Source organism: Cyanistes caeruleus, chromosome 19 (genome assembly GCF_971803275.1).
Source record: "Cyanistes caeruleus chromosome 19, bCyaCae1.hap1.1, whole genome shotgun sequence".
Taxonomy (NCBI): domain Eukaryota; kingdom Metazoa; phylum Chordata; class Aves; order Passeriformes; family Paridae; genus Cyanistes; species Cyanistes caeruleus.
In genome coordinates, this window is record NC_141719.1 from 3,970,657 (window position 1) to 3,986,960 (window position 16,304).

Below are 16,304 nucleotides of genomic sequence, written 5' to 3' on the forward strand. Positions count from 1 at the left end.
AAAATTACCTGTTGGCTTATGTGTGCTGTTCACATCTTCTTGCCTATGAAATTATTTGGTTTCTCTTTGCTGATGTAAACTATAATGAAGTATATGTTTATCTTGAATCTTTCAAAAAAATAAATTAATATGGAAGATGCAGCACTCTCTGATAAGGAAGGAGGAGAGCCTAGTGGTAGCAAACTAAATGCTGTTTAATATTTTCTAGTATGATTATATGTCTGATCCAGGTGTGGAGCTAAATTTGGTCTCTCACAGTAATAGAACTGCTGCTTTTAAGGAGCAGAGTCTGTATAAATAGCACTGTTTCAGGTGAAAGATTTATTATCTGGGACTTAGTGAAGCTTGGTGAATATGTAATTTTTTGCTATTTCTATTCTTCTCATCAATCTCATAGAACTCAACTCCTTCACTTGAGAAAAGAATGGTCCAAGTAAATCTCATTACATCAACAGTGCGTTAGAGATGTCAGTTTTTATATTTCTGCTTCCACATTTACATGTAACAATTGAATAAAGCAATGGTTGGCTTAGTGGATGGATGTTTACATAATAATTTGCTTAAAAAAAGACCCTCAACTTTAATTTTTTCTTACATTTGTGAGAATGAAACATGCTTCACAAATTTCTAGGTGAAATACTGTAGTGTGATTACAAAACTCACTGCTGTTGAAGCCAACAACCCAGACTGATAGATATAATCTATTTTATCTGGGTGGTATTGCAACACTGATAGTCCAACTGCACTGCAATTGTGCTTCCATCCTCCCCCCTCCCCAATCCCTCAGTCAGCATCCAGACAAGCAAGAGCTGCTCTTTATGGAATTCTGTCTGCTTCTCCTCATCAGATAGCATACTTGGAGACATATTGGATATATTTCTGAGAATATTTGCTCCCCTGAGCATTTCATGCACTAAATGAAGGCATAAAATAGTTATTACTAAGATCATAATTGACCATAAATTGATTTCCAAAGTGGTATTTACTGCAACTAGTTTTCCTGTCCTGGAAGATCATTTATGGCTATTTCCTTTCCTCATCTCTTCCCCCACCCTGTCTCTCCTCCCCCATGGAGCTGCTATTCATTTGCTAAGTTGAAAAAATGGATGATGGCCCATTCTGATGCTAGGTCTGATATTCTAATTTATGCTTTTACTATGGAAAGTGAAGAGGAACAGAGAAGTTTCTTTCCATTAGGTTCATCAAGTTTTAAGGATTACCCTTTTAGCAATGCAGAGCTAATCTTTTAAACTCTGGTAGGTTTGTGGAAGGAAAGGTGCTAGCATGGATTATGCTGTCTCCTTAATTTTGGATGATAGGATAAATCTTTAACTGAATCCAGTTTCCAGCCTAAAGATAGGTACAGAGTAATTGTTTCTTATCTTACTCAAAATATGTTGCCATCTTAATATTCAAAGCAGCCTTGCAGCTGAAGATGCAGTGGAACAAAAAAGCTCCAAAATGTATTAAAAGCTTCAAAAAGTATTTTATTTAAATGACATAATTATGGTGAACAGCATGTTTCGATTTTTGTAGTGAAATACTAAGAGTGTATAAAGTGCACAAACCGAGTAGTTTTTCTTCATTTGTGTTTAAACTTTCACAAATTTGCAGTGCACAACTTTTAGTACAGTTTATTAGTCTATAGTGTGTTTTGTCTTCCTTGACTGGGATCAAATTTGGTGTTAACCTCCTGCCGAGAATTCCAGGACCCCTGACATTTTATTGTGACTCTTGATTAGCTCACCAGGGTTCCTGCTAAGAATTCTTCTTTCATTCATTTGATAAATTGAATTCCCTATTCACAGTGCCTTTAAATAGAATGGTATTTGGAAAACTTGAAGACAGCAGCTTGAATGTTCAATGAGCTCACTCAGCAAATTTAAAAATGCAGAAGAAGGAGATTATGGGTTTGTGTATTCTGAAGTCTTCTAAAAGAATAAACATCTAACAAAAAATTACATCTCCATCATCATATTTACTTCAAATGTTACTTCCCTTTTGGTTTCTAAGACATGGAATTCTTCTGACATCTCTTTTCCCGTTTTGATCTTGTTTTGCCTTGTCAGGAGCTGTGTATTCACCTTACCCCTGTCCATGTAGGAGCAGGTATGATGAGGTGACACAGCGCACAGAGACTTCAGCTTCCCAAGTGTGGGGAGACCACCTCATCCTTCCCACCCTGGTCTCTACAGCATGAGGAACTTTTTTCTGATTGTAGATCTCGAGGCACCCCTTCCCTGTGAGGCTGCTGTCCTTTGATTTCCCCATCCAGGTCTCTCCATGAGCTTGCTGGAGTCGGGGCTGCAGCCATGTCCCACCTCTTGGGCCTCCCGAGGTGACACCTAGAGATCTCAGTGCTGTGGTAGCAGAGGCTCACCCCTTGTCTTCCTAGAGATTGGCTTCTGCAGCTTCTGCCACACATCTAGGAAGTGATTTTAATATCACAGGAAAGCCTGGGCTGGAGGGGACCTTAGGTCATCGCAGATGAGTGTTTAGGTTTAGTGACACGTGTGTGTCTGGTCACTGCTGCTCCTCACTGGCCTGCTGGTGTGTGTTGCTGTTATTCTTGGACGTGCCTGGTACAGTTTCCCTGCCTGTGGCTAGGAATGAGAGCAGTGTGTGTGCATTTTTCCACTGTGCCTGTGGCAGGAAGTCTGCCTAAGGAGAGGTGTTGCTCACCTTCCTGGGCCTGTTTAATTGCACTGGAACCATTCATGAGCAGGGACACCAAGGGACCTGTGTGCCTGCTGTAAGCTGGGGGTCTTTTGCTGAAGGTGTCAGCACTGCCTTATTCCAAGAATAAGCACAAGAGCAGCACCAGAAACATACCTGTCTTCAGGGTAAATTCTGTTTCCTGCTTTTTGATGCTGTAGGTTGTGTTGTCCAGCCCCACCTGTGTGAGAGCACCAATTTGATCCTCAGCTCTTGCAATAAATAAGTTGACTGTGCTTTCACCTGCTGCTGACAAAGTGTTTGGGCTCAGAAATAATGGAGTACTAACTGGGATGGAAGGGGGAAAGGAGGATTAGGTGTATTGGAAATCCCTACAGGCATCATTGTGGTCACACAAACTTTTTAGTTTTTTTAACAGAGGAGCATAAAGGCTTAGCTGTGCTTCCTGGAGGGCTCTGCAGGTTTGCTTGCACAGTGCTCCCAGACTGTCCCTCCTGACCCTGTTGTCCCTCTAGGGTGACTGACTGGCTTCACCAGCCTCTGTCCCTGGGAGTGGTCAGCTCTGAGCCTGCGTGGCAGAACATCCTGTGGAGCTGTTGCTCCTGTTCCAGTTTCCTGGCCTCCTACATTGCAGTATCCCCGTGCAGCTGCCCCAGGAAGCAGTGCTCCTCTAAAGTGTTCTTGGAGTTCAGCTAAATAGAGCCAGCAGAGCTTGTCTGTGGGTTCTGCTCCTGATAAAGGGTGACACTTGGTCAGTGAGGGGGACTGGCACAGGGCTCTCATCTTCTGGAGTATTTACAGACACCAAAATAGCCAACAGTATCTGGAGAAACAAATATGCTGCGCTCTTGCTGAGCTGCTGGATTCCAAAGCTGTTTGCATTATGTCCCAAGAAGATTGGGGACGAGCTGTGCAGCAGATGCCAGATCAACTGCTGGTAACTATCATCAGGCCTGGGTGGGAGGCAGTGCTGGGAAAGTAAATCTGGTTATCTGCACTCTTCACAGTGTGTAGCTTCATTTTTCCATCGGTCTGTGTTTGCTGGGGGAGGAGAGTTGTTTTTCATAGCATGTTTCTTGCTGTTTGTAGCCCGCTTTGAGTGACTAATTTAATGCAAACTCTTTTTTTGGGTGTGGGTTTTTTCTGTTGGTCCTTGCATAGCCTGAGTGGTGCCCATGGTGGGGTACTGCTGGGGTGTTGTCAGCAGATTGAGGGAGCAAATTCTGGTATGGTTCATGCTTGAAATACATAAATGAGTGAGGTTTGGTGTACAGTGTTTGAGCCCATGCTCAGACTGACCTACTGACTCCTTAAGCTGCCCCATGTTGGAGCTTGTACATGCACTAATAGGCCTGCACTGTGGAGAGCAGCACCTTCACAGGAGAGGGGATGTACCTGTGTGGTGGCATCCCTGTGGGGTTATCTACATGAATCTCTTCATTTGGATTGGAACTTCCATGATTGATAAGTGATTGTCCTCACTTGCTGTGCTTTGATTGGCATCATGTGTCTTGGAGTGCAGTTATCAGATTCCTTTTAAGTAAATGCTGCTGGATGATGAGTTCCAAGGGTGCAGTTAATGCTTTCCTGCTGCATGGGAGCAGGCTGGAGCCAGGCTCCACCTGAAACAAGGATGGTGTAAATAGGAAATGCTCTGCAGGGATAGTTTTATTCTGCAGATCCACTCTGGTGTGCACTACTTAGTAATGAAGGGGTAACACTCATCTGAAACATTCCCAATTGTACTCCAGTGCACTCATCAGCACCCATCCCTCTCAGCCAACAGACCAGGAGGAGCTGGAGTGTGAAACAAAACCAAAAGGAAGTCTCTAGATGAAAAACAGAAACTCCAAGCCCTGCAAACATTTACTGGGGCTTGGCAGTGCTCAAATATGGGCCCTTCAAACTTCTGGCTTACCAGTCATAGTTCATCTGCGTCCTTAGTTTATAAAACTTTTTCTCTGGAATTTCCTTCCACTTCTAGTCATTGATAATAACCAGTAGAAGCTAAAACAAGGCCAGGTCGGTGTGCTTTTGAAAAATATCTTGAATTGAATGATAATGACTACCTGTTCTGCTTTATTTTTGTTCTAATCTAATCTGCTTGAGTGGTTATTTACCTTACGTGTACATAAAGGAGGGTCACAATAAGTTAACACTGAATGAAGTGGAAACTTCCAGTGGGAGCCCAAGTCCTGCAGCACACACCAGCTGGAATTCTCCTTTTCTCTCCTTGGGGTCCTGCCAGGATTTTATTGCTCTTCAACCAATACTCCAAAGTGGCATCTTAGAAACTCTGTGTGCTATTGCTGGAAATGCAGCCTTGAGACTGAGCATGGAACACAGAAGCTCTTTCTGATCCTGGAATTTCTATTTTACAGGTTGTAGGAGCAGGATTATTAATTTAATAATAAATTTAATCTGTTGGACAACCTAAAATCTGCCTCTAGTTTCACCAATTTTAATTGAATGTGTTTCTTTTCACTCCATTTTCTCAGCTGTGATGTTCTTGGTTACTTTTGAATGGCAGCTACACTCTGCTCCTACAGAGACTCCAAATTTGGTGGAATTTCCTGGACTGCAGGAATGCAGCTGCTGCCCCTCTTCAGGAGATCAATTTTCTGTTACACATTTCAAGATAACTTCACCAGAAACTGGAGATATCAAAGTCCCAGCCCACATCTGTTAGCAATGGGTGATATCTTGATGTTTCAGAGGAAGGAATTCCTTGTCAAGGCAAATAATTTATTAAGGACGGTTAATTGCAGGACAGGGACATAACTGGACAGTGAGAAACCCCAAAGCATGGCATCACAAATTAAAGAATAAATAAAAAGAAATCATACATTGAGGTAAAACAAAAACTCTGATTGAACATCATTTATGACTCCCCACAGGAACAAATTTTGCACCCAGACTTTCAAATGCCAGGGTGTAGTTTCAAGCTGTGTGCTCACAACTGTACATGGAACTGTTCCATGGATTTATCTTGTCCACACAGTGGCTGGGGGCTTCTTCCCCACTAATTCCCTGGAAAGGAGATTGTAGGATTTCACTTTGTGAATGGGTAGAGGCCTCCAGTTCCCTGTCTAATTGTTTTTGTGTCTAGGAGTCGATGTGGCCTTGTATCAGTGTTGCTTCAAAAAAATAAATCTTCTTTTCTTTTTGTGTTTTTCCTCTTTTCTTCTCCAAATGTATATTTATAAAGACTTGGTATACATTTTCATGTTGGGTTTTTTTTAAATGCTTCAGTGTGGAGGATTTTTCTTTACTCCTAATCCAAATCTTCTTTGTTGCAATTTAAATTCATGCTACTTACCACAGTGAAAGGAGAAAGATTTTACTCCATGCTTCTCTACCTCTGTCTTTAACACCTTTTTGAATAATAGCGTTGCCATCTCTTCAGATTAAGTGAATCCAAGTCTGGAGTTTTTTCCCAAGGGCCTGTGCTTTTTTGATTTCCTTGCTGTTTTTGGGCTCTCTCCAGCTGACCTGTCTCTCTTGCTGTAGATAGTCCCACACTGGACACAGCGCAGCAGCTGATGAATTTCTGACCATCTGTGACGTTGTTGCTTTGCCTTTGCAGTGAAATCCGCTGTAGCAGCTGCTTTTTTTCCTTCCCAAAACTGGTGTTGTGCCACTTGTTCCCTGTGCTGTATTTGTACAGGATTTTCCCTGCCAAGCATGGTCCCCTGCACTTTTTCTCACTAATTCTCTGCCTTTTTTCTGCGTTTTGAGTTCATCAGGGTGTTCTGAATACTGTCCCTCCTTAATTGTTTTGCAGCTCTATGACTTGATATATTCTGGAAACTGAGTAAGTGGACACATTTTTCCAGCAGCAAAGTGGTTAATAAACATTTTGCTGCTAGACATGAGGCACACTGCAGCAAAAATTCATCAGGTCCCTGCCTTGTGGGAAGGGTTTTGTGGGTTTTTATTGTAATTTTGTTATGTACCTTAAAATTATTAAATAATAGTTCTTAAAACTTTTAAATTATAAAGCCATCATATCCTTAGTAACAAAAATCTTCATGTGGATTGAAAAGTCAGTTACATAGTTTGGTTGCTTTTCTTTCATATTTTTCAAAAATACTTGGGACTATGCAGTAGGAAAAAAATCAGGCTTGCTTTGTCCTCCACAAATCCTTGTTAGCTGTTGCTGATGTTTTTCTCTCTTCCCTTGTAAGTTATATGCAGTGTTTGCCATGTGCTGCTCTTCCAGAGTGCCATCCATCCACGTCCTCGTGCTTTAAGGTAACCTGCCATGATTAGATGTGGTTGTTCCTCTGGTAAATGACAGCAGGCCCAGCCAGTGGGGAAAGAACCCATTTCTCTCAGGAATTTTTAAGATGTTCTTGCCTTTGTTGGCCCCATTTCTTCTTTGGAGTGGTAGCAAAATGTTTAGCTTCATCTTTCCTTCCCTGCCATTTCATGTGAGTTTTTCTGAGAAGCTACATCATCTCAGACTTTGGGAAAAGGGACTTTTAAACACATCTTGAGCATCTTGCCCAGAGCTATAACCCAGCAGCCCTTTGAGGAGGAAGCCAGAATGGAGCATTGCAGTGGTGGAGGTGGACATGCTGGGGCAGGAGCAGCCTGGCTGTGGGTGCTTTGCTGCCCTTGGCACCATTTTGGCCAGAGCCCCATGAAATCCCTGGGAGAAATCCCTGGGAGAAATCCCTGGGAGAGGTGTCGTCATCTGCGGGCTCCGCACCAGCGCCAGCGGTTGTTGGCCATCTGTTCCCCGCTGACCTCTTTAGGAAGGGCTGAAGCAGAAAGAAAAGTACTGTCACTTCAGCCCTCCCAGGGTCATCTGTCACTGCTCGCCCTTTCCCACCCAGAATCAAAACTAATATTTCCTCTTGCATGTTAATGAAGCACTTAAAGGTTGATTTGTTGTTGCTTTTTACACACACAGTGCTCATATTTTTCTGGCCTTTCTCAATTTGTCTCTGTGTGTTTGTGCTGGTTTTTTTTTTCTTTTTCATATTTCCTTCTTATTTATTTGACCTAGTTTTGTGTGCTGTTTTCCTTTTTGAGGTGATTGGAGAGCTTGTAATTAGGGACCAGCTTGACTCTTCTTGATTAATGACTGAGCCTGGATATCAAGGGAACAAAGCTGGCACTTTAACAGTCACACCAGCTCCTTCCCTTCACCCATGTTTATTCTGGAAAGGTCACAGAGCTGAGCCATGTAAAGATGAAGCAGGAAACAAAATTAGCAATAGGCAAATACAGAATTTTAGTTTATCTGTTCCAGTACTTGTGAAAACAAGGATTGCTGGTGCTCTTGCTTTGTGTAGGATTCCTGCCATGCATGTGGGTATCTGCTTTGTTGTTTAGATTCCTGGTGATTCCCAAGGAACAGCACCTGTCTCTTCATATGGGACAGTATTTCAGGTGTCCTGAAGGAATCAAAGCCTGCCTTTCCAGAGTATGATGCACTTTTTTTGATGTTAATTTTTGATCCCATTTCATCACCACCCTTCAAGCTGTTTTCTGCCTTCAAGATTTCAGCCACTTTCTTACAATCAGATCTTTAAGAATGTCCTAAATAGTAATTTTCTTCCTTTCTGTTTGAAATCGTATGATTTTGGTGAACTTGTCTTTGAGAGCTCATGTCTACACTGTCCAAACCCTCTGTTATCTGTTCTCACCTGTAACACTGCATGGATCTATTAATTCCTTCCATAAAGCCTCCACAGCCTGCATCTGGATGATTATTTGCCACTTCCTTAAAATTCTAGTTTAAAGATTTTGGTTTTTTTCCTTTTTTTTTCCCCCTCCCATCACCAGTGTCAGGAAAAATGTCTGTGTAGGAATGCACGATGGCCTCTTGCATGGTGAGGGAAGTCAAAACCAGAGCTGTGTGGAAGTTGTAGGATTTCTGTCAGTAAGAGCAACTTGCACAACTGTCAAGGCAGTTTATTCCAGCATAAAGTAGAATTTAAGGTACAAGAGGTATCTTGGAATTAAAGTGTGGTGGCTAAGCCAGACAAAGGCATCTGTAGGTGAACATTAGGAATGCTGTGCTGAGAAGGCAGTTTTCCTATGTTATTAAATTAACCTTCAGTATCTTGCATATACAACAAAATTAATGAGATTGTTGAGGTTTGGAGCAGTGTGACATAGAATGAAAAGAGAAGACAGGTCTCTGTTTAACCCTCAGTTCCTGCAGGAACTCTAAAACACTGTATGGGCAATATTACAAATGGACTCTACCATTGGGTTGTTGAGCACTATTCCCAAAAAGGAATGTTGCAAAACCCTGTCAGGATGTCCTCTCAGTGCTGATCCACGATACCAGCTGTGTCTTAAGCTGTGGAAGCAATCCATCTAGAAAACTCAAGTTCTTACTTAGCTTAAAAAATAAATCAGCCAAGATTTGCTAATTTTTAAAAGGGATTAATAAACTGTTCAGCAGCAGGCACTGACTGAGAGGCCAGAGCCACAGTGCTCGAGCTGTGGCCGTGACCTGCAGCTCCTCTTGCTTTCCTGTTCCAGAGAGCTCTCAAGCACTTGCACTTTAGAGATAACCTTGGGTTAGGCTTGGATTTCATAAGCGATTTGCAATCTGTGAAAACACCACTTCATTCTGTAGTAAAACTCCTTGCTCATAAAAATCCCTCCCGATTCAGATCCATATGTAAGAACAAGGCAAACTCCTACAGGGATATTCTGAGACACTCCTGCTTTAGAACATGAGCTTTGTATTCATAAATGTTTTAGCGTATTTCCTGCAATAAAGATTAAATTGTTGCTCAGGAAGTAAAGCTGCAGCATGTGCCTTTGACAACGTAATCAAACTTTATATAGCCATGTTTTTATTGTTTTCCTTTTGTTTTGCTCTTAGATGACTAATTTCTGCCTAAAAGTGACAGCGAGAGTTGCCATCTGAAAGGCCGCTTGGAGCTTTATTTCTATTTTAAGCATATTTAAAGCACATGTATTCAGAAGTGTCATTATGTAAATCAGTTTTGAAAACTGAGCTCCATTAAAAATTACAGTATCATTTTCTGAGCTAATCCGAGGCTATTTTAATCTCAGAAATGAAAAAATAAGCCCACAACCAAACCTCAGGTTCTTGTGAGGGGTGGCACTTCTACCTCTGGTGTTGTAATTGCTGTGCTAATATGGTAATAAAATACTGTTTTCTTAGTGGAGCAAAATGTTTGCCCTTCTTGGATTTGGAAAATCCACTGACATGGAAACAAAAATTGATAGTGGAATCCAGTGTAAGGAATGATTTGGGCAGTGGTGAAAGTTGATGCCCAGGGTTGGACATTTTAAAGGCTTGGCTGGACCAAGAAAGGTTGGACCAGATGATCCTGGAGGTCCCTTTCAATCTGGTATTTTAGGAAAAGAGCTTGATATTTAAAAAAAGAGGCCTAACAAGGAAGCTGAGTAATATGTACTTTTATAGCTTAAAGAAAACTCTGCATGTTAAGTAAAGTGGTGGTGGTGGTTTGTTTTAGTGTGTGGTTTTTTGTTTTTGTTTTTAAATACTGCCCTGAGTATTGAAGGGGATTTAAATGTAACTGTGGTCTTGTGGAATTGCTGTAATGGCGTGGGGTTTCTTAAGTACTAGCAAGAGGAAACCAAAAGTTTCTCATTTTACATGGACTTGTTTCATTCACCTGCTTTCAAAAACCAGAAAAGGCTGAACTTCCTCTGGCAATAGTCTGACAGCTTGGGGGAGTTCACTGGAACAGGGCCTTTGTAGAGTCTGCTGTGACTTGGGTAGGGAGCACTGCAAATGAAGGGACTGGATGTTGTTTCTTTGTAGTTCCTGGGATCCTGGGGACTTCTGTTCTCCTGCGAGCTAACAGGAATAAAGGCAAATCTATTACTGCTTCAACTCAGTTTCTTTTTGCAACCTAAGTCATCACTTTTTGCAAAGTCCTAAAAGAAGCCATTTAAAAGTACACTTCAAGAAGCCATTTCAAAGTACATTTCAAGCACCTTTGTCTTAAGTGCAATTTGGCACGTAATGCAAATCCCCAGCTGCAGTTCCTAAGGGCAGGTGTTTCCCAAACCTCAGCTTACAGGGCAGGGTTTAAAAGGTGGCCCTGGAACTGGCTGAGCAGTCCTGCAGGTGATGAATTTTTGGTCAGAAGGTGGATCAGTATTAAAAAAACCAGATACCTAATGCCATTTCAGCTGTCTGGACCTCCAGTGGTGTACCAAGAGCTCCCAGATGTTCTCAACCTCTGGCTGCTGTGCCAGACCGTGGGTCTTGCTGTATCTCTCACTTCTGTAAATAGTCTGAGTGCTGTAAAGTGGCTTTAAAAGGCACTAACACCTAAGTTTAGAGCTGTGAATTGCTTGCTGTAGTGTTTATAGTTTGGAGTGACACAAGGGAAGGGAATCTGCTTTTAATTTAGTCTGGAGCTCCATACAGGATCTGTGTAAGCATTAAAGCATCTGCAGTGGCCAGCATCAGTATTTTCAAGCAAGTGAAAAAGCCACATCCCAAAATGCCCTTCAGCACCGAAATATCAAAAGGCTACAATGTTCCTTTTTTATAACAAAGGGAAACTATGTAGGAAAAGGCAAAGTTGTTAAGAGGCAAAATGTTTCGGGGAGAATGTTTGAAGACACAATGTGCAAAATGAAGAGTGGTTGTTTACTCCTTTAGGTAAAGAGCAGTCTCACACACTGTGACAAAAAAAAATAAAAAAATAGAGTTTTGTAACTAACTAACTCCTTTTTAACAACAACAAAGATCCAAACAAAGAAAAGGGAGGGGGGCTGCAGGCTTTGGCAAGTTCAATGTAAAGCAATAGTAAATTAGGCTAAAAGTGGTCTTGAGGAGTAATTGGAAGACATTGAATCTAATAATAGTGATGGTAATGGCTTCAGCCCATCAGAAACGGCCTTCTCAGATCTGTAAGGCTGATAAATGATCAGGACCTGAAGAGCTGTCAAGGAAGATAAAGTAGTTATAGAGAAATAAATGAATTATTTGCATTGGTATTTATTGAAAAGGATGTCGAGGAGGGTCATTGCTATAACCATTTATTTTCGTGATGGACATAGGAAGCAGAGAAAAGAAGGTTTCAAATAGGTTTTCTTGATTTGGAACCATGCAGGTTAATTTTTAATCAAGATGATACTGGAACAGTCTTGTTTTGCATTAATGCAAATTCTTCAGCTAGAATTTATAGGATGAACACAAAATATGATTATTGGAATTCATCTGGGCCTTAGTTTACAACTCTTGAGAAGCAAATTGATGCGCATGGAAAATTAATGCAGCATGTGTTTGATCAAAAAGAGAAAAATAGTTGCAGAGTAATGTACTTGCTCATGATCTTCAAGGTATACTGTGAATCAGAGCTGCTGAAAGCCAGCAGAACTTGCATTAATTACTTGGGTTTGTTCCTTTTTTTTCCAGTTTCAAACTTACTTTCCCTAGAACATGCTAATATTAATCAGTACTTATGAGTGATTGTAGAAAGAGGTTCCAAATAAAATCTATCCTCCCTGAATTCTCACTGCCTGCTATTTTATTTGTTATGAGTTTCGATTTTGGAACAGCTCTTTTTTAGTGCTTTTATTGCAGCATTAGAAGCAGCCTTTTTTAGACATGAAATGTAGAAAGTTAGCAATGCAAATATGGATTATTCACCTTCCTAGAGAAACTTCATCTTACTGAAAAGCTCTTGCTAACCTTTGTTTTTATCAGGGAGAAAGAACAAGAAACACAAGAAGAGGAACATTTGATGGAAGAAAAGAAAAAGAAAAAGCAGGAAGAAAAGAAAAAGAAGGAAGGTGCTCAGAAAAAGGTTTGTTCATGTTCCTGTTATAATTGATCACTTTTTAATGTGAGTGTGGGTACTGATGCTGCAGCTTCGCTTCTGGGAGAGTCTGGCCCAAGTGATCATTGCCAGCAGCCTGGGGAGAGGCTGTGCTCACAGAACCCCTGGCCAAGCAGCTGTGCCAGGGCTCTGGCACTGCCCTGCTCCCCATGTCCTGTGCCAAGGGGCTGCTCCCACGGCAATTCCTCAGCCACAAGTACCTGGGTCAGTCCCAGAGGGTGCTGCAGGCACTCTGGGATCCCAGGCTCATTTTCATTGCTGTGCATTCTCCTCCCTCATTTTCTGGATCGCACAGTTAAGTTTTAATTTGAAATTAGAATTGATCGCTGTCTTTTCTGGCATAAAAATCAAGCATCATTAAAAAAAATGGGTACATTCCAAACAGATTAAAAAATAAACAGGTCTTCTGAGAAAGGTGATAGTGTGGGTGGATTCAAAGGGATGCTGGACAGTCACAGAAATGAATTCTGCTGGGTGCTCAAGGGTTCACAGATACAGTGGGGGTCCAGGAAGCCTCTGACCCTCAGGAGAGGGAAGGCTGGGTGGGTGGATGGGGCTGCTGCCCTCTCTTGTCATTCTTTACACTGCCTCTTTGGCATCTGCTGCTGCCTTCAGTCAGAGGTTGCCATTCCCACACTCCTATCACATGGAGTTTTAAACCAACACTCTCTAGTCCTTGGATGAAACAAATGCTTGATTTATATAAGCAGTTTCTACAAAAAGTTAGGCCTGCAGCCCTGTAATTATTAGATATAATTTGCAGTATTGACAAGTAGTTGATTTGTTTTGTTCTTCTCTTCTTTCAGGCTGCTGAACAAAAAACCAAAGGTAAATTCATGTTTATTCGTTGTGAAATGTTTGATAGTTTTATAAGCTTGTTTAAAAATGTGCTTGTAGTTTTTATTCGTGTCTGTTTAATGAGGGGAGTATATCTTACTAGGATTGTTATGTTCCTAAAGTTTTCTTGGGATTCTCAGCATAAGCTTTGGCTTATCTTGCTGGGTATTCTACAGCAGCCTTTTGACAAGAATATATGGATTAATTTTCTGTGAACCATAACACAGCATGTGTCATCTCTTTTGTCAAGACAGATGCAGTTTTCGATTTAGTTGTTAGTAGTTATTTATCTGTTTCAAAGACAAGTAATTGCCCCTTTCCCCTTGCACAATTCAAGTCAATTTAATGTGTAAACTCAATTCATGGAGCTTAGTAGAAACTGTTTTCCCTGCTGCCAGCACTGCCTGTTTTTCTTTCTGTGTGGGTTTTCTGCTGGGAAGTGAGTGGAGCTGGTTTGCAGCAGGGGCAGGAAGCAGCAGAGGTAAGGAATTCCTTCCCCTTTGGGGGCTGCCAGGTTCCTTAGGAGAAAAGTTAATGAAGCTGTGGCTTTCAGAAAGGTGAGGAAGAGAGGCAAGGTAATGTCTCTCTTCTGCAACTGATGGATTGCAGATCTTTTTGTGTCATCTGTCCTTTGATTTGAACAGTTGTGAACCAGCTCACATGCATTGCCATTTTTTTGCTGGGTAATTAGGTGACAGACAGGCAAGTGGAGCTTCCCAGAGTCCTAAAGACTGAGAGTTAGAGAAGAGCCAAGCCTAACATAAGGGGTGGACTAAAGAACTTACATTTCAAACACTTCTTATGATTTATGCAGCAGAAATGAAGTACTACTTCAGTAACATGAATTCAGAAAAATAAAATAACTGAATGTTGAAGGTACTGTAACTTAATTTATTGAAACTGTCCTTTTCTTTCTAAGTTTTCCCTGTGAAGAAAGTGAGAGGTCAGAAAGTTTTAAGTTCAAATTCTTTAGCATCTGCACTGTGAGATCTCATATAGTTTATAACCCTGGATTTTACTTTCAGGAGAAGGGAGCAGAGGTATGTGAGTACCCCCAAAACTTAAGTACATAAAAAACATTGGCATTAAGATCCATGAGAGCAATTTCAATCTAAACTGAATATTTCTGTTTTCACAGCATTGCTTGTTTTGTTCTCTATATCAGCTCGTTTCTGTATGAAAAGGTTTCACTGTTTTATAATGGATTATAATGACTTTTTAATACCACAATTCAGCAGCAGATGTTTTTTGCTGTCAGGGTAACTACATTCATTTTCACGTGTTAATGCAGTGGCTCTTCATTTCTGTTACTAGTGAAACACAGAGCCTTCTGCTTTCCCTCTGTGGGATGTTACTATTTCTGTCTCTGTTGTGACAGCTTTGCTTTTAATTGCTTGAAACTGCCACGTTTAAGTTTCTAGTTAATAACTTCAGATTTTCAGGTATGTTTGTGAGTTTGTTTCTTTCAAGTTTAGGGAGTGCATTTCTCCATCTGTTGGGTTTTTTTGGTTAGCTATCCATGTATTTAAGCATCTTCTATTGCTATAAAACATGAATCAAGAAGAAGACAGCAGTGAATAAGGATAGTTATGTTAGAGATTAAGCAACTTTAGCATTTATTATTTCACTTGTCAGAAGCAGTGATGCAGCTTTTTGTGGTTCAGCACATGCTGGAAGGGGAGACCTGTCCTCCAGAGAACCCAAACCTCCTGTTCATGCTCAGGGCAAGGGCCAGGGGTTATTTACAGTCCTGGAAGTGACCCGTCTTTGAATTTCCTTTGTCTGGCAACTACTCATTGCTTTTCAGGTTCCTCTGTGGAAATGATGTATTTCCACTTTATAGTGCAGTTCTGTACATTTATCTTTAGGAAGAATGTCCATCAGCTTATAAGAGGTAGCAGGAATTTCTTTAAGTACAGAAAATATCAATACAAAATTAATGAGAGGAAAAATCTGACTGAACTTTTTTTCCTACAATATTCAGAGTTGACTGTAAACTTTATTGCAGTGCTGCACCAAGTGTGTTATTTCAATGCATTTTCAAGGTTGAGTGACAAATGCTACTAGAACTAAAAGGCAACTCAGGGATTATCATTGAATTTAGTTAATTATTTCCTATCTGGGACACAGCAATTAAATTAGTTGTGATGACAGGATGGTATGGTAAAACTGAGTGAATGGATTGCAGCAGGTAATGCATGCCAGTGGGCAGGATGTATTAAATCAGAGATTAAAGCTGGACTGGAACTGAACATTTTGAAAAATGTAGATTTTGGTAGATGAGATCTTTATAAATATGACTTAATGGAGCTGCTTGTGGTAACTTTAAAAAAAATTGCTTAATTTTATGTGTGTGTCACCAAGTTCTGCAACTGGGTTGCCATGGCAGTGAGAGGTGCTTGCACCACTTGGGTCTTAGTGGAGAAAAAAAAAATCATACAAGTGCAGATGGGATGTGGAAGGGTTTTTCAGTTTGTTTTTCAGCCTGGGCAGGGTGTTTGTACAGTCCCTTGTTTGCTCTCAGCAGTGTTTGTGGAGGAGAAGGCTCTGTGCTCAAGTGGGTAACAAGGGCCAGGTGGTGCAGCTTGAGAGGGAGGGACGGTTTGCCCTTTGGCTTGGCTTCATCTGTGCTAGAAACCTGTGATCAAGGTCTAATTCTTTTTAATTAATAGTAAGTTTTTAATGGATTTGTCTGTCACAGAGGTGTGGAGTTGCTGTCCTGGCCAGTAATGAACTCATGTGTTTTGTACATGTAGCTCTGAGCTGATCTGGGCTGCTGCAGGTTCAGTCGCTGCTGGTGAGGCCTCAGGAAAGAGAAGGGAAGAGGAAGGAGGTTTCCTGTGGGGGTGTGTTTGTGGTGTGCTGTCAGTTCAGTCTTGCTCTGAGGCCTCAGCCCCAGCTGAATGTTTCCATTTGTGATGTGGAGCACAAACCCCTTCCAAAATAAACACACATTTCCACCCTTAGGGG

General features: G+C 41.2%; 1 protein-coding gene across 23 annotated transcripts in view; it reads left to right on the forward strand.

Annotated features, from left to right (window-relative positions):
• Positions 1 to 16,304, forward strand: part of TNRC6C (trinucleotide repeat containing adaptor 6C) — a 94,911-nt gene that overhangs the window by 8,049 nt on the left and 70,558 nt on the right. For all 23 annotated transcript variants that reach the window (XM_086857249.1, XM_086857259.1, XM_086857252.1 and 20 more), the window contains exons 2-3: positions 12,365 to 12,464; positions 13,304 to 13,325. In XM_086857249.1, the coding sequence (XP_086713375.1) occupies positions 12,402 to 12,464; positions 13,304 to 13,325 (85 nt within the window). In that variant the 5' untranslated portion in view covers positions 12,365 to 12,401. The remainder of the gene's footprint in view (positions 1 to 12,364; positions 12,465 to 13,303; positions 13,326 to 16,304) is intronic.